Source organism: Salmo salar, chromosome ssa05 (assembly GCF_905237065.1).
Source record: "Salmo salar chromosome ssa05, Ssal_v3.1, whole genome shotgun sequence".
Lineage (NCBI taxonomy): Eukaryota > Metazoa > Chordata > Actinopteri > Salmoniformes > Salmonidae > Salmo > Salmo salar.
Genome location: NC_059446.1, coordinates 35,254,594 through 35,278,968, shown reverse-complemented (window position 1 = coordinate 35,278,968; position 24,375 = coordinate 35,254,594). Strand labels below are relative to the sequence as shown.

The 24,375-nt window shown below is 45.4% G+C and overlaps 1 protein-coding gene across 5 annotated transcripts; it reads right to left on the bottom strand.

Moving 5' to 3' along the window:
* Positions 1–686: 686 nt before the first annotated feature.
* On the bottom strand, positions 687–18,682 carry LOC106604724 (ligand of Numb protein X 2). 5 transcript variants are annotated; one of them, XM_014199670.2, is made up of 11 exons: positions 18,431–18,611; positions 13,714–14,147; positions 12,344–12,933; positions 11,191–11,387; positions 10,052–10,242; positions 7,983–8,423; positions 7,632–7,775; positions 6,547–6,721; positions 4,411–4,651; positions 3,946–4,104; positions 687–3,519 (listed from the first exon to the last, which is right to left on the bottom strand). In XM_014199670.2, the coding sequence occupies exons 3-11, from the start codon at positions 12,739–12,741 to the stop codon at positions 3,384–3,386; spliced, it is 2,082 nt and encodes a 693-aa protein (XP_014055145.1). In that variant the 5' UTR covers positions 12,742–12,933; positions 13,714–14,147; positions 18,431–18,611; the 3' UTR covers positions 687–3,383. The 5 variants fall into 5 exon arrangements, with proteins under 5 accessions (XP_014055145.1, XP_014055147.1, XP_014055146.1 ...); XM_014199672.2 differs by lacking the exons at positions 13,714–14,147; positions 18,431–18,611 and adding an exon at positions 18,618–18,682; XM_014199671.2 differs by lacking the exon at positions 13,714–14,147 and having other exon boundaries at positions 18,431–18,648.
* Between the last annotated feature and the right edge of the window lie 5,693 nt (positions 18,683–24,375).

The following is a 24,375-nucleotide window of genomic DNA, read 5'->3' as shown; positions in this document are numbered from 1 at the left end:
GTATTAAGCACCCCTCCAATCTAATGGGAGTACCACTTTGGGTTGTGTAAGTTGTAGTATGCTTTGCAAAAGCCTAATATTAATGTCAAAGATCATACACAATCAATTGAGGGGAGTTTAGACAGTAAGTGACCATGTGGAGATGGGACTTTCCTTCCATGTCCTCCAGAGGGCAGACTGACACACCATGAGAGATGAGTGTGTAGTGGTGTACAGCGGGTCTAACCTCTGTCACATATCAGCTAAATTGTCTTTTTGAATAAAACCAGACCCTTATTATATATTTCCAATTTTCCTCATCCCAGTATGAGACGAAGAAGTGTGGTCCAATATTCACCCACAAACACGATTGAAACGCTTTTAAAGTATCACATATTGAGTGTTGAAGTTAATTGATTGTACTTGCAATCACATTATGTAACAAATGTATCACAATCCTTGTGGGGAAAGAGAGGGATTGATTTTGCTATGGTCCAGTGGCATCATCTAACCAAGAATGTTGGTCTCATTTAAACTGAAATGCTTGCATTTTAGGTATTCAATGACTGAAAGCTGAGGGACTAACTGTTTCTGCTGGTGTCTAAGTATGCCTACACTACAGCTGTTTCTCAACATCCTCTGCAGGTGCCAGCAACCACCCACAACTCCTGCTTATGTTTTCATTAGATTGCAGTGATGATAAGAAATGAGATTTGTATAAGCTTTTTATTGATCAATATAGATTCTTACATAACTGTTTCTAACCAACCATGTCATCCCTTATATTTTTCACTGAGCTGAAATTGAGGCCTTGCCCCTTGCTGGAAAACCAGGGATGATTTGAAGCCGTCCTTGAGTCCTCTGCTGCTTGCTCTGCGACTCCACCGTCCTGATTTACATTCCTCCTAAAGCTCTCGTGGCGACACGCCTGGCCCATTCCCCCTCCAGATGACTGATACCCCCCCAGCCACAGGACAGCCAGAGGCCAGGATACCAAAAGTAAAGCAAGGCCCATTGAGAGGCACTAGGCCCCAGAGCCTGTGGAGGAACAACCATGGAGGAATATACTTGTTTAAGTGCTGGACTTTAAAAGCCATTCAATACAATCTGAGAAGCTTTAAGTGCTTTGTAAATATTAGGTATAAAATACAAAAGACACAGATATGAGGTTTTAGAACATTATGAAACCCGGGGATGATCCATTACACAGGATAAAATGCCTACATTTCTCAAATATTAAACTATACAGAGGGCTTCCATCACATTCACAGGGTTTAATGAAAGGCCTGTAGTGTTTTATGACACCTTGAAAAGAACAGTGGAACTCAATCTAAAGCTCCAACTACGGCCAGCAGCTCTGATCTCCTCCTGGCTCCTTCTGTGAACATTTCAACTAAATAACATTGAACAGATCATCCCTCCACTTTATCATTGGTAAGAAAATGAGGTGGGAGCTTTAAGGAAAAAAAAAGATAATTTTGGTTGTGGCAATTAAGGCAAGTGTTTGAACTTTTCTGTCCTTCAACATGTACAAGGCACCCACATTAATCAAATACATTCGGTATGAGGCAATGCACAAAAATGTAAGAGATTATTACAGTGCAGTTGTATAGGAAATAAAGCATTCATAAAAACCAGAAGCCACTAGAACATCCTTATATATATATATATATATATATATATATATATGGATAAAACACAGTATCTGTTAAAATCTAAATGTACAAAAATAAAAAGGCAGAAGGTGTTGGAGAGGATGGGTACATGTGACTTGGTCAACTGTCACCCTTTCCTAATTGATTAGGTATATTAAATATATCTTCATTAACTGTGGAATTATGAGGATATGTTTCATAGCCTAAAATATGCCATTTTCCCCCCATGGAATTTTAAATCTACAAATATATCCCAGCATTGAATAATTCAAATCACCATTAACAAATGGGGGGGAACAAATGGGTATTGTGAACAGGTAAGCAAAATCTGCTAAAAACAAAATGTTTAAATCATTCAAGACAGGGCAAAAACAATAATTCCAAAACAGTAAAGATCCTTCCAGTTTACACTTAAAGATGGAATCCGCAGTAGGGGGGAAACAGCGCCACTGGCCACCCTACCACCGCTGTTATTGTTTTTGTTGGCAAACTGAGGCACGTTGCACAGCATGTAAAAAAATATTGCAGTACATACATATTGTGCGATTCTATCGAGCGTGTAATGATGTACGAGGGGGGGAAGTGTTGGTTGTTTTCAGAAACATCTTTGTTGTAATATCGCAGATAAACCAACCTCTGATTGTATATTAGGTACACCCATCAAGTACCAGGTCGGACCCCCCTTTGCCTTCAGTACAGCCTGAATTGTTTGGGTATTCTACAAGGTGTTGGAAAAATTCCGCAGGGATGTTGGTACATGCTGACGCGATGGCATCATGCAGTTGCTGCAGATTGGACGGCGGTACATGCATGCTGCGAACAGGCCGTTCCATCTCATCCCAAAGATGATCTATTGGGTTGAGGTCTGGGGACTGCGCAGGCCACTCAAGTAAACTGAACTCACTGTCATGTTGGAGTCTGTGGATAGACGAGTTGTGCACCCCGAGATGCTGTTCTGCGCCATTATTTTTGTCTGTTTGTGGCCCGCCTGTTAGCTTGCACGATTCTTGCCATTATCCTTCGACCTCTCATCAACAAGCTGTTTTCTCCCACAAGACTGCCGCTGATTGGATGTCTTTTGTTTGTCGCACCATTCTTGGTAAACCCTAGACATTGTCGTGCGTGAAAGCCAAGAAGGGCGTCCGTTTCTGAGATACTGGATCTGACATGCCTGGCACCAACGATCATACCACGCTCAAATGTCACTATTTTTGCCCATTCTAACGCTCAATCAAACAGTAACTGAATGCCTCAAAGCCTGTTTGCCTGCTTTATATAGCAAACCACAGCTACATGACTCACTGTCTGTAGGAGGGATCAATTTGTGAACGGGGTGTACCTAATAAACTGGCCAAAGTGAGTGATCTGTGGCTGTTTCCACCATTAAGGATTCCAATTTTTGATGGTCAATTCATCCTTCACCCTGATAAGCCCGATTTGTTCAGCCAGAAAATCAACTGCCCTTTTGAGTAACAACAACAAAAACAACAACCAGTGCAATGAAACAACTAAAAAGTGAAATTCAGTCACACTAGTCAGCTAGGGCAATGTGCAAATTAAACTAGATTACAATCCACATCAGAAGAGATTACCTAGTGAAATTAACAATAAATCAGAGAAGTAACCATCTTCCAAGAATGTCACCAATGAGATTCTAGGGTGGTGTGTGCAGAGACAAGCGGCTCAGTGGAGATAGGAGCTGAGGAAGGCAGGGGGTGCGTCTGTGTGTGTGTGTGTACGCATGCATGTCTACACCAGGCTCCCCGGCCAGGACACCACAGTCAGTGTGACTTTATTCTTCTGCAGCTTGAGCATGGGGATGAGGGACGAGTTGTTCATGCCCACCGTGGTGGCTCCGTTCACAGCCACAATCTCATCACCACACCTAGAGACAACACAGAGGGACAGTCAGTAAACACGGGGCACAGAGATGGGCACAATAAATGCAACACAATGACCTACCCGCCACCATAATCAGTCTCCTAACAGCTGTGCATTAAGGTCTAAATATGATGGACTTCTACAGGAGAATCACATCTAAATGAGCACTGGATACCAGGCTGGCTCCATCTCTGCTCTCAGTTGAATTAAAAATGGTGAAACCAGGTATTTCTGTTCAATCCTGTCCTTGGGGAGGCAAGCCTGCACGAAAGGGAGTACATGCCTTATCAAAGAACAGGGCAGGCTTACCAAAACATAACTCCCTTCTCACTGCTCCTACACTCCTTCACCCACCCAGATAGTAACGACATGCGTTTTCTCACTGAGGTTTATTATAAGAAACTAGCACTGGCCGTGTGAAGCAACTCACTTGAGGCGTCCGTCGAGGTGGGCGGGTGTACCAGGCACGATGGTCTTGATGAAGAACGGCTGCTGTCCGTGGTTCTCCTCGAAGCCGCCCACAATGCTGAAGCCCCAGCTCTCCTGATTGGTCTTCAGCAACACGATGTCACGGCACCAGTGCATGTGACTAAGGAGGAGAGAAAGTGACGCTCAAAAAAAAAAAGTGTCCGTGTGATTTCATAAGCCCAAAATGAAGACCTCCGTGTTTTAAATGGCCACCTGAAGGAAGTGATATGGTACTTTTCCGATGCAACAGACTGTCCAAGCATTATCACACTGTTCAGGCTAATATTGCCTGCTAGTATTGTCCAACTACTGAAGTGTTGAGTACAAGCTTTACTCATGACACATTGGATTTGAAGAAATGCAAACTCGAGGTCATGCAAACTTGAGTTAAGTTATTTGCCAACCAATGGTTAGTGTGTGTGCTTACCTGGGAAGCCCCAGCCAGCGGGTCCACAAATGGGCCCAGTCGGCGTCATCCTCCCTTGGATTTTCCACAGACTCCATTGCCTCCTTGGCGGCCTCCCCCTCATCCCCTGGGTCTTCTGAGATGGTCTGGATGACCCTGAGGACCACCTGGGCCTGAGCCGTCTGGGCCTTCAGCACCGACACCGCCTCATTGTAAGTCAGCTGGGTCAGATCCACGCCATTGATGCTCAGCAAGACATCCCCTGGGTGACAGAAATCAGAACCATGTCAAGAAAATGTAGCCTCTGCATGCAAAGCTGGCCTTACATCAAAAGGTCTTCCCGTTAAACGTGCAAGAGGTATGCATATTGTCTAACCCTTCACTAACAGAATTATCCCCTTAAGCATTTAAATTTGAACATTAGCCATGCTACATGGGGTCAATGTATGGAATGAAAACTGTCATGTCCTATCAAAACCATGACTGATAATGGTCACTGGTTTGGTGGTTATATGAAAGCATACAGTGCATTCAGAAAGTATTCAGACCCCTTGACTTTTTCCACATTTTTACATTACAGTCTTAGTTTAAAATTGATTAAATTGTATTTTTTTCCTCATCGAACTATACACAATACCCCATAATGACAAAGCAAAAACAGGTTTTAGAAATTTTTACAAATGTATAAAAAGTTAAAAATAAACTGAAATATCATATTTACATAAGTATTCAGACCCTTTAGTCAGTACTAAAGAGAGTCCGGACTCGAGCTGGGCCACTCAATGACATTCAAAGACTTGTCCCGAAGCCATTCCAGCTTTGTCTTGCCTGTGTGCTTAGGGTCGTTGTCCTGTTGCAAGGTGAACCTTTGCCCCAGTCTGATGTCCTGAGCACTCTGGAGCAGGTTTTCATTAAGGATCTCTCTGTACTTCGCTCTGTTTATCTTTCCCTCGATCCTGACAAGTCTCCCAGTCCTGCTGCTGAAAAACATCCCCACAGCATGATGCTGCCACCACCATGCTTCACCGTAGGGATGGTGCCAGGTTTCCTCCAAACGTGACACTTGGCATTCAGGCCAAGAGTTCAATCTTGGTTTCATCAGACTAGAGAATCTTGCTTCTCATGGTCTGAGAGTCCTTTAGGTTTCTTTTGGCAAACTCCAAGCGGGCTGTCATGTGCCTTTTACTGAGGAGTGGCTTCCGTTTGGCCACTCTACCATAAAAAGGTCTGATTGTTGGAGTGCTGCAGAGATGGTTATCATTCTGGAAGGTTCTCCCATCTCCACAGAGGAACTCTGGAGGTCTGTCAGAGTGACCATTGGGTTCTTGGTCACTTCCCTGACCAAAACCCTTCTCCCTCGATTGCTCAGTTTGGCCGAGCGGCCAGCTCTACGAGTCCTGGTGGTTCAAAACTTCTTCCATTTAAGAATGATGGCCACTGTGTTCTTGGGGACCTTAAATGCTGCAGAAATGTTTTGGTACCCTTCACCAGATCTGTGCCGACATAATCCTGTCTCTGAGCTCCACGGACAATTCCTTCGAGCCCATGGCTTGGTTTTTGCTCTGACATGCACTGTCAACTGTGGGACCTTATATAGACAGGTGTTTGCCTTTCCAAATCATGTCCAATCAATTGAATTTACCACAGGTGAATCAAGTTGTAGAAACTCTCTCAAGGATGATCAATGGAAACAAGAAAGGGAGATACCTAGTCAGTTGTCCAACTGAATGTATTCAACTGAAATGTGTCTCCCCGCATTTAACCCAACCCCTCTGAATCAGAGAGGTGCGGGGGGCTGCCTTAATCAACATCCACGTCTTCGGCGCCCAGGGAACAGTGGGTTAACTGCCTTGCTCAGGGGAAGAACGACAGATTTTTACCTTGTCAGCTTGGGGATTCGATCCAGCAACCTGGGTTACTGGCCCAACGTTCGAACCACCTTCCGCCGATGCACCTGAGCTCAATTTCAAGTCTCATAGCAAAGGGTCATAATGCTTTTGTAAATTAGGTTCTGCTGTTTTTTTATTTTTAATACATTTACAAACATTTCTAAAACCTGTTTTCTCTTTGTCATTATTGGGTATTGTGTGTAGATTGATGAGAAACAAGTCAAGGGGTTTGAATACTTTCCGAATGCACTGTATATCCCAAGTGTACCTTTTTTGATAGTGCCATCTCGGTGCAGGCAGCCGACAGGCTGGACACTGGTGATGTAGACGGGCAGGCGGCTGCGGCAGTCCCTCCCCCCAGCGATGGTGATGCCCAGGGAGAGTCTTGGCTCCTTCTTCAGACTCACCATCTTCTCCTGGCTGGAGAAGCCCCCTGGTGGATCCTGGGAAACACCAGCAAGAACCCTTCATTTGCTTTACATTGATGAGGAGCATGCAGTAGGCTATTTAGATGTGCTTCTTCTTCTGAAGATCAAAACGACTTCATAAGAATTATTTCTGGTCATCATAGAAAAGACTGGCATCAAAGAAAAGTAGCACAATATGCCTGACTCGGCATTCCTTCTGGGGTGTGCTGCTCATCATCTGCCCCTCTCCATTTCCTACAACTGAGAAGGATCTTTTGACTTAATTGATTCCTTGTCAAACAGCTTGTCCAAACCAATGTAAGCAGCAACATGTCAGATGCAGCTGCGGACTCAAACCCAGAGGTAATGTGCAAGGATCAACACTCGGCTCCCGAGTGCACGTGTCGACATCCACAGCTCCTGCCAGCGTCCTTGTTGTTCTCTCTCTGGAGTCTGTTAACCATCAGAGGGGGCTGGGGAGGGGAGGAGGGGAGCCCTCCCTCTTCCTCCCCCCAGCAGGGAACCCTTCACCCCCAGCAACACTCAAAGCCTGGGCTCTGCAGGTGAAAGCTAACCATCACCAGCTTTGATCCTCTGCCACCCAAAGCAACAAACAAATAGAACATGGTGAGGCAGCACTCTGGACCTTTTGATCAGGAGTGAGCAGGCCCCAGAGAAGGGCTTTTATCCCCGGACCAGGGACACAGGTGTCGGTCTGCTCCCAAGACCCCTTTCACCCCTTTCTGAGTGAGGAGGGCTTCTGTGGACGTGCTAGGTAGCCTGGACTGGTGACAGAGGGCTGGGGTGTGACTGATCGACCGTGGTGACATGATCACATTATGTAAACATGAGAAGCTTTTAGGATCATGTGTGCACACACCAACATACAGCAGTTTGTAGTACAGTGATTTGTAAGTTCTAAACATCCGGGGAGGAGATTGTTTACCTTCATGTAGGTGGAGGGGCGTCTGAAGTACTGGGGTTCTGGAGCCCTCCTAGCCACTCGGCCCTGCCCCTCTCCCCCACTGCCCCCCTCCTCCTGGGGCTCCGGCTGCCTCATCACCACAAAGTTCACCCGCACCTCACTGGCCTGTAGACACACACATTATACACACACACACACACACTTCAGGCCTCACAATCATTACACAGACAGCAAATATATCCTGGGAACCTCTGCTAACATGAAAGTCAATGTTTCCGTAAGAGATTATAATAAATCCTATTTCCATAATGTCTCGTGCTTTGGTCTCCATGAAATGGGTGTGATGTAACCTGTCTACTACAGAAGACCTACCTGTATGATCTGTGCTGCGTTCTCTGGTGTGCCGTGTCTCAGGTCTTGCCCGTTGATGGCCAGCACCTTGTCATTGTTGCATAGTTTCCCATCCTTGGCCGCCAGCCCCCCCGCCAGCAGGTCCAGAATGAAGACCCCCGTCTCGTCCGACTTGCGGATCAGCTTGATGCCCAGCGGCGCCGAGCGATCCCTCTTCACCAGCGTCACCTGGATCACCGTACCCTGGTTGTGGGTGGTGCCGTGGGGACTGTGAGAGGGAGGGGAGGCGGCGGCGGCCATGCTGGTGGAAGGGGGAGTGTGGTGCTCGAGGCCAGGGCGTTGCGGGAGACGGGGGTTGAAGCCCTTCTCCTGCATGACGATGAGTCTGAGCAGAGGGCAGGGCCGCCGCAGCACGGAGATGGCCCGGCCGTGTGGGATAGACGCCAGGCTGACGTCATTCACCTAGAAACACAACACCACACGGTCAGCAACACGGCCACTGATACAGCATCCCTCTGGAACACTGCAGGTGGACTAAATATACATAGAGTATCGACAGCTGTGCGAAGTGACTGGTCCCTGTGCTGATGGAGAGCCAAATTAAAATGCTTCCTGCTGTTCTACATAATTCTATCGTGATCAATACGTCATAGGATAGAGGTGGAACTAGTTCCTTTTAAACTGGTATTGATTGTATGATGAAAAACATTGATGTTTCAGGTTGCCCTCATGTCATTCAAAACTATTGACATCACCGTTTTTAACAATCAGAAAATCAATAAGAGGTAGACATACCACTTTAAAAATACTAAGAGCTGTGCCTCCATTTTTACAGCCAAAATCCACAGGTACCTCGACTCATATGTTGCTCGAGGCATTGCATCTACCATTGGGTGAGTAGGTGTACAAAATTATTGGACCAATTCCAGCTTCACAAACCTCATCCGAGAGAAGCCCTTCTTTAAAAAATCAATACATTGACTCAGGGGGAAGCGAGGGATTCAATTTCAACAAATTAAGAACGCAACCTCCGTTCTGTCACGCAGCTCTCTTTACAGCCAATAGCTGTCCACAAAGGACCCCAAAAAGTCAGCGGTTATATTACTGCTACCAAGGCAGCTAGTAGGGGTGAGTTGAGTGTTTTCAGTCTAAATTTGTGATTGGTCAGCCCAGAGGAAGAGATGGGCTCAGGCATTGTCATGTACCCTTGCCAGACAGCCGGGGGGAGGAGAAATCCGAGGAGGAGAGAGCGAGCAGGCTTCTGGGAAGAAGGGAAGCTGTATCTTTGTGAAACCCCCTTCAAAAGATATACCATCTCTGTACCCTAGTTTTACCCTCTGGGTGGAAACCAGATTTGAGTTTATTTAGATTTTTACAGGGACAGTGCACATTAAATCAAAGTTTCAGTAAAAAGTCTCTGGGCAAAACAATTACAATACAGACAGACAATTAGCACATGCAGAGCAACATAGGACAAGCAACACGGAGCACGCAGACCATCAAGCGAGTGGTCTTATGTGTTGAGACACCCTCACCACTAGCACGTAATCTTCCTTAGCCTTTTGGCCCATTTACAACCAGGACCATAGCCATAATATCACTAGACTATGTGTCATAATCAGCCCTTTCTGACCAAGAAAAATAAAACATTGAAGAAAACCAGACAGAGCCCGTCTGCAATCAGGTGAACTTTGGCCTTCCAGAAGATGGGGCTCGGCCTGAAACGGCAATAGCTCAACAGTGAGCGTTTCAAAACCCTATTTCATGGGCCTGCTTGGAGAATAGATCTCTGCCACACATGTTACCATGAATCCAGAGACCCGTTCATTCTGAATATCTACTTCCTCACCAACAAATTCCTCCCCATTTACTGAGGATCATGGGAACCCAAGGGAATAGGGTGTTTGTGTGGAATAATAGGTCAAAGCTTCTCATAAAGCGCCATCTTCACAAAGTGCAGCCATTACCATCGTCAAGGTGGGCATTTCAAAGTATACGGCTACGGCACTAAAGCTACATAAGATGATGGGAAGGAGGGGAGCGGCCTGTAACCTATCCCTCTATTATTTACAGTGAGGAACCTGTCTCACCTCCAGAATGTGGTCCCCTGGGGCCAGCCTGCCGTCGCGGGCCGCCAGTGAGTCACGGATGATCTCCTGGATGACTATGTTCCCCAGGGGCGTGTCCTTTCCTCCCACTATACGCAGGCCCAACTCCTGCTCCTCCCGAATCATCTCTACCACGTTGGCCTCGGCCACCAGGCTGGACCGCATGGAGGTCTCTGTGGGGGGAGAAGGGGGCAGACAAGGGCATGATGATTTTGGAGGTACACGTTCACATAAACAGAGACAAACAACCAGACAAACGCATGCACGGGCACACACACACTCACCGAGATTCATATATGCTCAAACACATATCAATGGTCCATGATTGCCTTTTATTGTGTGTGCAATGCCAACACACACCCCTGGGGTTCTGAATCAAGTAGGGCAAGTGGCAACCTATTCCCCAAGAATCACTCACGATGAGGTAATCATTACTGCGATAATGATCGCCAGTGTTGCCAGGTTACTTAGGTTTGATGGACTTTGTTCCACAGTATTCGATTATAAATTCCCTGGAGGGGTTCTAAGTCTAGACCAGACAGAGGTTAGGTGGGAGGAGCGATAGGAGGACAGGCTCATTGTAATGGCTGGAATGGAATACATGGGACTGGTGGTGGTTTCCATATGTTTGATACCGTTCCATTGATTCCATTCCAGCCATTACAATGAGCCCGTCCTCCTATAGCCCATCAGCCTCCTCTGGTTGATACACGTTCTGGAGGATTTGGCCGGAGGGAAATCCTAAGCCCCCAGCTAAATGATCAGCACTCGTCTTATCCAGGTCTGACGACTCTCTTGTCAGGGATGGCCACATCAAAGGGGCTTTGGGTTTTTCCTAAAGTCAACACAGCTGACAGACTGTTTCCTCTCCCTTCCTTTCCCCGGGTGCGTTCATAAAATCCTTACACCTTCGTTGCCCCGATTGACACTGATATAGATTTGTCCATTCTTCGAAAGTATCCTATTTTTTTCCAGTGGGAGCTCACTGCTATTCACTTAGTCTGTCAGTCTATCATTATCATACAACAATAATCAGACTTCAGACATAGTGACGTTAGTGTGACGTCTATCTGGTTTGTGTTGTGGGCAAATCAGGAAGTGAGTGACGTGTGACATCTTACCGTCCTCGCTCTCTTCGAAGGCAGGGTTGATGAGGCCAGGCTCGGGCTGGATGTCCCGGGTGGCGGTACGGGTCATCGTAGGGGTACGTTTGGTATCGGCACCTGACTCCCCCTCCCCCCTGTTCCCCTTTAGCTCATTCCAGGGGGGTCTCTTCCTCCTCTCCGCCTCCTCCCTCAGCCTTCTGAAAACAGGACATCTTAGAGAGGGAGAAAGGAGGAGAGAGGAAAAGAGTGAGAGTTAAGTCAACATTCAACAATCCTCCTTTTAATTAAACCTCATGACATTCATCCAAAACGGTCCGTGAAGGTAACCTAAAATATCCTGAGTGAGTACACACCTCCGACATTTCTTTAGATTGTGTGACCAGCAAAAAAGGGAGTACGATCAATGTTCATTCATTTGTTTCAGTGAGGAGGAGGACAATTCTAAAAAGCTAGAGGTGTGGGAAATGTGAATGAATAGATTTAGTGACTGGTGAGGGAGTCAGAGAGAGCGAGACTATGAGAAGAGGAGAAGAGCTATGCAGATGAGGAGCCTTTTTTACTGCATTGCAGGGAATCTGGGGGGGGGGGGACAGGACAGGTCGGGTGTGATTAAGTCAGAGAGAGCTACTGCTGCTGGTCCTGCTGGCTGAACTTTGCCTCCTGTCTGTTTGCACGGATGGCTCCAGGATGACCAGCTATCATAACATAACCTTTACCCACTACTGACTGTGTCATAGCTGCTCGCTAACCACTAAGACGATAAGCACCACACCGGCCAAGTGAGGAAAGGGAAGGCTAATCCACAAATTACAAAGATCTCGGGGATATGACATGTGAGACTGAACCTCTCCGTGGAGTACAGGAACTATGTAATAAAAGCTTTTTCATGGGAGACTCTAAACCTGATTGACTTATGTTATGTGAATCCATGTTAAGTTAACATTTGACCCATTAACTCAAGATGAATTCCTAAATTCAGGCATAGGAAAATAAATAGACCAGCCAAATATAAACTACAGTAAACAGACAGGTACTATTTTGGCTTACTTACTCTGGTTGCAAAGCAGACAGTTTAAGCTCAACTCTTAACTAAATACCTTTCCCCATCTCAAACTCCCTCTTCCCCGGCATCACCCCTCCGCGGTGCCCCAGCCATAACCCTATTCACCTGTTGTGCAAGTGGGGCTGCAGCTCGCAGCGCTGCATCTGCTGCTGGCACTCAGCTTGGTGTGGGCAGAGCACGGTCAGCTTGTCCAGCAGATTCCTGACCAGCAGGCTGGAGGGCCGGCAATGGTGCAGCTGCAGCTGCTGGCGGTCCACGGGACAGAAGTCCTGCTCCTTCAGGAAGCTGCTGAGGCACTGGAAGCAGTAGGTGTGTCCGCACGGTGTGTCCATGGGATGCAGCAGGGGCTGCAGACAGATGTGGCACACGAGCTCGTCATCTACCTCATCCTGGTACTCGTACAGGTGGTTCTCCTGGCCTCCCTCGTGCTGCTGGCCACACTCCTTGCACATCTTTGCCCATGTTAGGCCAGCACTGCTGCTGGGGACCATAGGCTCCGTCATGGCCACAGGCTGGAGTACCTAGCTAGCAAGTCCAACTTCCAATGTTCCACTGTCCTACTTCCTCTGTGCTCTCGTCTCCCTGAAAGGATATGCTTAGTTTATTTCATAAGGGGGGCAAATATCCCAAAGTGGCGGTGAGGTTGAAACCCTGATCCACCGCGTGTCATCTCCTCACATCTTCATCCTAGATTTCTGTTGATGGAAGCACAAAAAGAGGTCTGCCGTTAGAGTTGGGACTTTTCCTACTCATATTGACTGGCTCAACAGGAAATGACAAATCCACAGAGCGGCAACAATATGGAGGCTGGAGCAGCTGTTTCCTCTCAGCCAGTTTCCTGAGGGACTAAAGGAATTCTCCTTTCGGCTACATGTCACTGTGCGCGTCATTAAAATGGAGGGGGGGGGGGGTGTAAACCCCCATGAAATGATGCGAGAAAGGGCGAAAAGGACTAAAATGAACTGGGCAGAAATGCAATCCTCATCACCAATGACCCCCTCAGCTGAGGTCTCTATCCCTCTGTGAGGCTTCTAACCTCTCCACTAATTCCCTGTCTTTAGGCGAGGCTGACTAGAAATGCATTCTTCGCTTTTAGCAAACTTACTCCACACATGTGCAAAGAAAAGGAGCCGATGTGTAAGCTCAATCAACACTCTTGTCAAATGTATCATATAACCAGCAAACTGCAGCACAAAAACAAGCATACGAGTGTGGTGTGAATATCTTAAAGTACACTGAATAGGAGTACCTAACCAACAATACTGACGCAAATACTGAGCTGTTTACGTGCCACCTTTTCTCGTTCCCCTTTGTCACATGATAAAAACCCAGCCAACAGCATTATGTACACAGACCAGCTTCCCTGCATTCCCTCACCAGTCCCAGCACTCCTCTCTGACCCCAGCCGAGAGGTCAGCAAGGCAAAAGAGCAGACTGATTCTGTAGCTTGTTCGTCATTAGCTTGTTGTACCTACCTGAGAAGCTGATATCAGCGTTGCCAAGGGCCCCGGCCGGTCAGCAGCCACCGCATGCAAACAAGAAACTCGGACCCAACAGCTGTGCTGGCTGCCTGCAGCCTGACTGAAATCAGAGCTCTACATCCCCGGCACACAGTCAGAGGTTCTGTGTGTGTGTGCCCAGCACTGCACCAGCTGTGTGGCAAACTGAGGGGGAGTGGTATGACTAGACTGAGGGAGGGGATGTAGAGGTGGAGGGAGGGAGGGGGGGCTCAGACTGCTGATGTTGCACTAGCGCAGGCAAAACACTGAGGCCAAACCCAAGGCTGAGCAATTACACCAAGGCTGTAGTGTACACACACACGGAGGTCAAGCAGCACGGCCTCCTCTCTCACCGCCTTTCTCGTTACTCAAGTGATCCTTCGTCTTGTAATGGATAAGCGTCATGGATCCTGTGGCAAAGCAGAGGAAGCATAACCAAGGTTCTACCCCACTTCTTTGGGAATTCACATAACCAGACTCAATGACTTCACAAATATTCAATCTGACCAGAGATTACTTCAGAAGATGGATGATGAAGTCAAGTGTGTCCCATAATTGGAATTCTGTGTAAAACAAAACAAACGCCACCCACTTGACTGGAGTAGACGGAATGCCTCCTTATCAACACATGCATGTTTAGACTTGCCTGGGCGAAACAGAGATTAGCCTAAATACAATTCCTCCTAATCTTCGGTATGCATATTTGCCATAGCATAAAAGCACACAGTCTATAAATGTTTAATAGGAGAGAGCTGGACAGAGAATGTGGCTTACAGAGAGGGAGTGAAAGGGTTTGAGTTTCATTGAGGATGTAGCATGGGTGGTTATTAGAGGCTATGGGCTGCTGAGGAACCAGGGACCCTTTTATTTATTTATTTTACCTTTATTTAACTAGGCAAGTCACTAGGAAAATTAGGAACTAGGAAAATTCTTATTTTCAATGACGGCCTTGTTCAGGGGCAGAACGACAGATTTGTACCTTGTCAGCTCGGGGATTCGAACTTGCAACCTTTCGGTTACTAGCCCAACGCTAGTAACCGAAAGATGAGTGTCCTTTTAGGAGATGAGTAGTTGAACAAAAGTACCTTCTTTCAGAGGATAACTTTATTAAGTCTGAAAGTACTTCTTTCAGAGGATAACTTTATTAAGTCTGTTCAACTACCGTAAATTCCGGACTATAAGCCGCAACTTTTTTCCCACGCTTTGAACCTCGCGGCTTAAACAATGACACGGCTAATATATGGATTTTTCCAGCTTTCACATTTTTTTTTTCTCCAAAAAAGCACATTCTGTGACGTGCTCAGTTTTTTGGCGGCATGAAGCTTTCATTAGACCAATAAAATTGCCGAACGGGTTAAGGTCAAACAGTGACGAGAGCGACAATGAAAACGATCCAATATCGGATGAAGCAATTCTGAGGCTATTCAACACCGACACCGAAGGAGATGACTTCAGTGGTTTCAGTGCACAGGAGGAGGAAGATAGTGACCAATGACTTTCTTGGTAGGCTACTGTTTACTGCAAATTTTTTATTTTTTGTTACAATCCGTGTTTCGTTAAAGCCTATTTATTTTTGTTACGAGCCGTGTTTCGTTAAAGCCTGTGTAAAGTTCATTTGTTTCAATGTACCAGTAGGCACCTGCGGCTTATAGACATGTGCGGCTTATTTATGTTCAAAATAATATATTTTTTTTAATTCAGTGGGTGCGGCTTATATTCAGGTGCGCTCAATAGTCCGGAAATTACGGTACTCATCTCCTAAAAGGACATGTTCTCATGTATAACACATTTAAAATGATCCATTGAGCTTCAATGTTTAAATCATATTAATCAATGTTAAATATCATATTAAAAGACATTAAATCATATATTTTAAATCAATGGTTTCTAATGCCTGGAGGAAATAACTAGGGAGGAAACTGCTTGGGATGAAATTCCTAATGGTATACGTCTTCAGTCAAATCGTTATCCCGAGCTAAACATGCTTTGACAGCAGTGGTATGCAGTGCTATACACTGTAATATCGGCAGCGTTGCGTTGTTAAGTACTGAACTGTTCATGTGTAGTTCTGGTATAAGGCGTGCTCTGAAGATGACAAGGTGACCTTAAGGGGGGGGGGATACCTCAACATCAATGTGTAATCATGTGACATTCAAAGCTTTCTAGGAAAAATGTCTTGGCTCAACATTTAAGATTAGCCTCCCATGCATTGGAACAGTCCCTCATATCCAGATGAGCTTTTAAGTCAAACAGGACTGCCAGCTGTTCAGTCACTGTGGCTATGACAGACAATAACCTCCCCTCACGAATGTTTCCATTGTCTCCACAACAGCAGAGGTGAGTCACATTTCCCGCACACCCTCGTAAAAGTGAACGCAGGTAAATCCATGAGGCAGACAGAAAAGAGAGACGTATTAGATCAGCTAAAAAGGGTGTGCGGAAATCCTGACTGATTTGACTGTCCGTTATGGTTGACTGAAAGTGAAAATACAGGGAACGACCTGTACTCTTGCCCGCCTAAAGTTCACATTGCTTCATAATTTACCCACTCCCTTTCTTACACCAGTATGATTGCTAGCCACCCTGAAGCCTTGAGCATGGTACCCATTGGTGCCAGTCTCCACTACAGAACCCCATCCAGGCTAAAAAGTTACAGGCTGTAATCCTCCCACTGTTCACCAGCAGACCACTGTCTGAAAAGTACACACCACACTGGGTTCCAGAAACAAGACATCAATTTCTGACCAGGAATATCCATCCATGAATAGAGATATGGCCTCCTTGGTCATTGGTCACATAAAGCTCCTTAGGTCTGCTATTCAATAGAGTGAATGAAAACGAAAAGCATGAATTATCATCTATTATTCAAAAGGAACGTACCTCTTCCAAACCAATTACCCCTATAGCCTACGTCTGGTTTTATAAAGACGTGAAGATGATGGATGATTTGACACAAACAACCTCTTGATTTAGGCTCTTAGGAACATGACAGTTTCCCATGGAGAGGAGTTCACAACAAACAATAAAACAGTCATTAGCCAATAGCCACTACCACATCAAGATCAAATAGGACTGTCTGAACTTAACATGCACATCCCAAGCAATATATAATATACACAGTTTATTAGGTACACCCTGTTCACATAAATGGTTCATTCCTACAGACAGTGAGTCACGTGGCTGTGGATTGCTATATAAAGCAGGCAGACAGGCATTGAGTCATTCAGTTACTGTTCGATTGAACGTTATAATGGGAAAAATTAGTGACCTAAGCGACTTTGAGCGTGGTGTGATCGTCGGTACTAGGCATGCCTGTTCCAGTATTTCAGAAACGTCCGGCCTCCTGGTGCGTGAAACAAAAAACGTCCAGTCCGCGACAGTCCTGTGGGCGAAAATAGCTCGTTGATGGGAGGTCGAAGGAGAATAGCAAGAATCGTGCAAGCTAACAGGCGGGCCACAAACATGAAAATAACGGCGCAGTACAACAGTGGTGCAGAACGGCATCTCGGAATGCACAACTTGTCGGTCCGTGTCACGGAAGGGCTATTGCAGCAGACGACCACAACAGGTTCCACTCCTATCAGCTAAAAACAAGAAGAAGCGGCTCCAGTGGGCGCGCGATCACCAACACTGGACAACTGAGGAGTGTAAAAACATCGCCTGGTCCGACGAATCCCAGTTCCTGTTACATCATGCTGATGGCAGAGCCAGGATTTGGCGTAAGCAGCATGAGTCCATGACCCCATCCTGCCTGCTGTCAACAGTACAGGTTGGTGGCGAAATGTTGTGGGGTATGTTTTCCTTGCACATGTCCCTTGACACTAATTGAGTAACGTTTCCATGCCCGATGAATTCAGGCTGTTCTGGAGGCAAAGGGGGGTCCAACCTGGTACTAGATGGCTGTACCTAATAAACTGACCGCTGAGCATATACTGGTTGTATGAGCAAATCTCCTATTACCTCTCTATTCATATGCCTTAATTCAAATGATGTGCCATTGCAATACTCTATCATTTCAATATTCACTGTCAGTGACATAGCCTTAGTAGTATAGAACAAAACCTAGTCACACAGGCTTTAGCGCTATTGTGTTACTGTAAAAAAAAAGAGGCCATCGTTGAGGGTTGGCCTATTCCTTTGTCAGAAAACAAATAATCCAATGTCCCCATTGACAGCTGATGACAAGGTTAACAACCGAGCAAACTTCCCCCTTCATTCGAATTTGCATTGCACACATGCGTGGTAAATCAATTACCTGTCACTCCTCCTATACATTTTATGGCATATTACCTTTTTTACTCACGTCACTGGAAAATAATGCTGATCATTCCGCACTCTAAAAACAAACTTCTTGACCACATTACGTTCTCACCTTCAACAACACAGCCTGAGATATGTTAAGACTACCTTTACATTTGTTGGAATGTGTTAGACTAGGCTATATATTCATACACTTATGTTAATGGTGGGCTGTATTAAATGTGTGAGAATACATTTAAAAAGTTTAACACCGTCATGTTCCATGAGAGAATAGAACGTACGCGACCATAGAGATAGCGGAGACCGAAACTCGTCTTCTACAACTTGTGAAGGCCTTTTCCCGGAATAATAAAACAAACACAGTCGTGAACTCGTGCTATGACTAAAGTAGCCTATGGTATCGAGAAACGATGAATATAATCGTATACGTTACATGTCTGGGTGAATAATACAGCTCATTCTTCCGAGGGCGCCGACTCAGTTGTTAGAAGTACAGGTAATATTCCTAATTTCGAACAACAAAACAAGTATCCTAGGATCTAACGTCTCTACAGGAAGTCCATGCAGGTGATATTTAAATTAGGCAGGTTACTTTCCAACAACCCACGTAAGTGACTCACTGCGTAGGTATTCTTTCATCCTTATTGAACACCTTGCCTGTATGTGTGTGTCATCATCTGCATTCCACGATATTTTACAATGGGCAGTCTCTTCTTCACTTTCAGTTTTTACATAGTAGCAGCCAATACTGTAGCCTACGAAGTAATAAACACATTTTGGGAAAATATTCGATTTTAATAATTAAAATAATCACGTAATGTTAAATTAAAAGTGATGACCATTTTATGTTAAATTAAAAGTGAATACCATTTTCCTGCTAGCAGCCTACAATGTCATGATCAATTAAGGATGAATTGTCAATTGAGGATGCTTAAAGACTCCAGAGTTTGTATGCATAACCGTTTTATGAGAGAAAATGTTAACTATGTGCATTTCAATTGTAATAACATCAGTTTCTCTCAACTCACCTTGCTTTAGAGGGTGAAAAAAGTGACACACAATACAGTGTTTGTAAGCTATGTTTCCCTTCAGTTTCTCCCTTCCCTGATTTATTGGTAAGACTCACATTGAATACAAAGGAGCCATCTGAATGGTGCCCAATGAAGTAATAATACTTGCTTTGGGACCCTACCAGTTAAAAGGCTTTTGACACATGACCAGTGTTAGCTTCATACCCCCTGCAGGATGGAAGGGAAGTCTCTGTGTCATAAAACCTCTCTGTTAGGGCCTGTTCCCCGGTGATTTATAGGCCTGCTAAGGAAAAGCTACAGCCAAAGACATACATTTGTTGACATGTTGTGCTCAATGAATGTGTAACAACGCTTCTATCCAGAAAATGTCTAGTGTCCTACTTATATCAAAACTTAATTCACTGTCAATATCATGTATTTCTGAACAGTTTTGTGATAACATCACAGCCTCCTCAGAAAACATGTATAACTGTTATTAATTGTAACATAGACCAGTTTTAGTTTCTTACCACCAACAGATCCAATGGAAGAGATCAAAATATTTAGAGATTGACGTTATACGATACAATTGCAATAACCGGGAGCAGGAAGTATTCAATTGTGAGTCACTGTGTAGACCACTGGAATTGAACAGAGGCACGAGGAGCCCCTTCTTAAGACTGTCGCATTACTTGAAGCTAATGAGCTTTGATGAGTAAGAGTGACACCATGTGGTCAATTGTAGGATGACTTATTTTATTTATTTCACCTTTATATAACCAGGTAGGCTAGTTAAGAACAAGTTCTCATTTGCAACTGCTACCTGGCCAAGATAAAGCATAGCAATTCAACACATACAACAACACAGAGTTACACATGGAATAAAGAAAACATACTGTCAATAATACAGTCGAACAAAAGAAAACAAAAAGTCTATATACAGTGAGTGCAAATGAGGTAAGTTATGGCAATAAATAGGCCATGGTGGTGAAGTAATTACAATATAGCAATTAAACACTGGAATGGTAGATGTGCAGAAGATGAATGTGCAAGTAGAGATACTGGGGTGCAAAGGAGCAAGATAAATAAATAAATAAATACCGTATGGGGATGAGGTAAGTAGATAGATGGGCTGTTTACAGATGGGCTATGTACAGGTGCAGTGATCTGTGAGCTGCTCTGACAGCTGGTGCTTAAAGCTAGTGAGGGAGATATGAGTCTCCAGCTTCAGAGATTTTTGCAGTTCGTTCCAGTCATTGGCAGCAGAGAACTGGAAGGAAAGACGACCAAAGGAGGAATTGGAGAGTCGGCCCGACGACCAAAGGAGAGAAGAGAGTCGGCCCGAGAATTGAACCCTGTGGCACACCCATAGAGACTGCCAGAGGTCCAGACAACAGGCCCTCCGATTTGACACACTGAACTCTATCAGAGAAGTAGTTGGTAAACCAGGCGAGGCAATCATTTGAGAAATAAGAATGTGGTGATTGACAGAGTCGAAAGCCTTGGCCAGGTCGATGAATACGGCTGCACAGTAATGTCTCTTATCGATGGAGGTTATGATGTCGTTTAGGACCTTGAGCGTGGCTGAGGTGCACCCATGACCAGCTCTGAAACCAGATTGCATAGCGGAGAAAGTACGGTGGAATTCGAAATGGTCGGTATTCTGTTTGTTAACTTGGCTTTCGAAGACCTTAGAAAGACAGGGTAGGATAGATATAGGTCTGTAGCAGTTTGGGTCTAGAGTGTCACCCCTTTGAAGAGGGGGATGACCGCAGCAGCTTTCCAATCTTTGGGAATCTTAGACAATACGAAAGAGAGGTTGAACAGGCTAGTAATAGGGGTTGCAACCATTTCGGCAGATCATTTTAGAAAGAGAGGGTCCAGATTGTCTAGCCCAGCTGATTTGTATAGGTACAGATTTTGCAGCTCTTTCAGAACATCAGCTATCTGGATTTGGGTGAAGGAGAAATGGTGGGTGCTTTGGCGGGTTGCTGTGGAGTGTGCCGGGCAGTTGACCGAGGTAGGGGTAGCCAGGTGGAAAGCATGGCCAGCCGTAGAGAAATGCTTATTAAAATTCTCAATTATAGTGGATTTATTGGTGGTAACAGTTTTTCCTAGCCTCAGAGCAGTGGGCAGCTGGGAGGAGGTGCTCTTATTCTCCATGGACTTTACAGTGTCCCAGAACTTTTTTGAGTTAGTACTACAGGATGCAAATTTCTGTTTGAAAAAGCTAGCCTTAGCTTTTCTAACTGCCTGTGTATATTTGTTCCGAACTTCCCTGAAAAGGTGCATATCACGGGGGCTATTCGATGCTAATGCAGAACGCCACAGGATGTTTTTGTGCTGGTCAAGGGCAGACAGGTCTGGAGTGAACCAAGTACTATATCTATTCCTAGTTCTACATTTTTTGAGTGGGGCATGCTTATTTAAGATGGTGAGGAAGGCACTTTTAAAGAATAGCCAGGCATCATCTACTGACGGGATGAGGTCAATGTCATTCCAGGATACCCTGGCCAGGTCGATTAGAAAGGCCTGCTTGCAGAAGTGTTTTAGGGAGCGTTTGACAGTGATGAGGGGTGGTCGTTTGGTCGCAGACCCATTACGGATGCAGGCATTGAGGCAGTGATTGCTGAGATCTTGATTGAAAACAGCAGTGGTGTATTTGGAGGGCGAGTTAGTTAGGATGACATCTATGAGGGTGCCCGTGTTTACGGATTTGGGGTTGTAACTGGAAGGTTCATTGATAATTTGTGTGAGATTGAGGGCATCAAGCTTAGATTGTAGGATGGCCGGGGTGTTAAGCATATCCCAGTTTAGGTCACCTAGCACGAGATCAGAAGATAGATGGTGGGCAATCAATTCACATATGGTATTGAGGGCACAGCTGGGGGCAGAGGGAGGTCTATAGCAAGCGGCAACAGTGAGAGACTTGTTTCTGGAAAGGTGAATTTTTAGAAGTAGAGGCTCGAATTGTTTGGGTACAGACTTGGATAGTAATACAGAACTCTGCAGGCTGTCTTTGCAGTAGATTGCAACACCGCCCCCTTTGGCAGTTCTATCTTGGTGGAAAATGTTATAGTTAGCGATGGAGATTTCAGGGTTTTTGGTGGTTTTCCTAAGCCAGGATTCAGACACGGCTAAGACATCCGGGTTGGCAGAGTGTGCTAAAGCAGTGAGTAAAACAAACTTAGGGAGTAGGCTTCTAATGTTAACATGCATGAAACCAAGGCTTTTACGGTTACAGACGTCAACAAATGAGAGCACCTGGGGAGTGGGAGTGGAGCTAGGCAGTGCAGGACCTGGATTAATCTCTACATCATCAGAGGAACAGAGGAGAAGTAGGATAAGGGTACAGCTAAAGGATATACGAACTGGTTGTCTAGCACGTTCGGAACAGAGAGTAAAAGGAGCAGGTTTCTAGGCACGATAGCATAGATTCAAGGCATAGTGTACAGACAAAGGTAAGGTAGGATGAGAGTACATTGTAGGTAAACCTAGGCATTGAGTAATGATGAGAGAGATATAGTCTCTAGAGACGTTTAAACCAGGTGATGTCATCGCATATGTAGGAGGTGGAACAACATGGTTGGTTAAGGCATATTGAGCAGGGCTAGAGGCTCTACAGTGAAATAAGACAGTAATCACTAACCAGGACAGTAATGGACGAGGCATATTGATATTAGAGAGAGGCATGCGAACATATGGGTCCAGTGAGTGGTTGGGCTGACTGGGGACACGGCGATTCAGACAGTTAGCAGGCCGATGCTAACAAGCTAACAGTTAGTAGGCCGGGGCTAAACAATCTAGCAGTTAGCAGACCGGGGCAGGCAAGCTTGCAGTTAGCAGACCGGGGCAGGCAAGCAAGCAGTTGGCAGACCGGGGCTAGCAGTTAGCAGACTGGGGCAGGCAAGCTAGCAGTTAGCAGACCGGGGCAAGCAAGCTAGCAGTTAACAGACCGGGGCTAGCAAGTTAGCCTTTGGGGGACGTCGCGATGGGAGTAAGTCTGAGGTTTAGGAAAATATTTTTAAAAGATATGGGAAGAAAAAGATGTAAAAAGATATATACAAGGGAGAAGACAGAGACGTCTGACTGCTACGCCATCTTGGATTCAATGACTAACACAAGTTAATGTGTTGCTGTTTCTCACTGAACAAAGTAAGGGTACCTCTTTAAATAATATTTAGAGAGGTACCCTTATCTAAAGGATACATTTGGTGTATTTTTCTGTCTTTTTGAAGGTGTTATACATTTTCACAAATTACTGCATGACTTCAAGGTGTTATGATGACTAAATGGCAGTCTTATTTTGCTCTAATTAATTCATCTGTTTTGCTGCTATTAAAAAGCTCAATGATGAACCACACCAGAACCCACCTCACAATTAATCTGGCATGGCAGCTGACGGGAAATGCTGGAAGTAAAAAGGTGGCAAGGTGGGAAGAAAAAGAAAGAGACAAGATAAACACTAGCCTAACAATGCAACACATCCTGGCTCACTCACTCACTCACTCACTCACTCACTCACTCACTCACTCACTCACTCACTCACTCACTCACTCACTCACTCACTCACTCACTCACTCACACACACACACAGAAAGGACCCACGGCCCTCTGTTTGAGGTAAGGGGCCCACAAACATGAATGAAACTGTTTGTCTTTCCTGAGAGCGGTAAACATCCTCAACACAAACACTTTCTTGGACGCATCGCCAGCGAGAGAGGAGAAGCTCACACCGTCAGGTAGGGCAGCTGCAATCTCACTCCACCAGGGCCTTTGATGTCTTCAGGACAAAGCTGATCATTAAGGCCCCCCTTGCATCTTAATCCTTTTATGTGGAGCTTGGCTGTTATAAATTGATACGTCACGTCTGTAATGGGATACTGTATGTCTTTTAAACGGGCCAAATAGAGTACACAGAGCACAAGTCAATATGGTTCTGTCAGTTACTGTTAAATGGTGTTACATAAGGAGTTAAGGGAGATTTGCAGGCTGGCCTTAGTGGACTATGAATTTGCCTTTAGATTAGGGCAGTAAAATGCAATGCTTTGTACTGTTGTATAATTTTCTTGTTAAAAATGTTTTATTCAGAAATGTACACTCCGAAGGAAAGAATATGATAGAAAGTGAGTGATTACACATAGGAAGATGTCTGCACACACACACACACACACACACACACACACACAGACCTAGGCGCAGGTGCAGTGTATATCTCTCTATTGCTTAACTGTTGCTAGGGGGACACTGAGGGCACATTAACTTCACATGCGGCCCCCTACCCCCGCTCCTCCTTACCTACCCCGCCTCGCCTACCCCCGCTCCTCCTCCCCTACTCTCCGCTCCTCCTCCCCTACCCCGCCTCGCC

What these genes read in the sequence shown, in the direction of transcription:
- LOC106604724 (XM_014199672.2), bottom strand. Translation starts at nt 12,741, where the DNA reads ATGACGGAGCCTATGGTCCCCAGCAGCAGTGCTGGCCTAACATGGGCA. An exon ending in ACGCAGCACAGATCATACAG is followed by an intron (nt 7,776 to 7,982) that starts GTAGGTCTTCTG and finishes GTGTGTCTACAG; the next exon opens with GCCAGTGAGGTGCGGGTGAA. An exon ending in AGATGGCACTATCAAAAAAG is followed by an intron (nt 4,652 to 6,546) that starts GTACACTTGGGA and finishes TCTGTCACCCAG; the next exon opens with GGGATGTCTTGCTGAGCATC.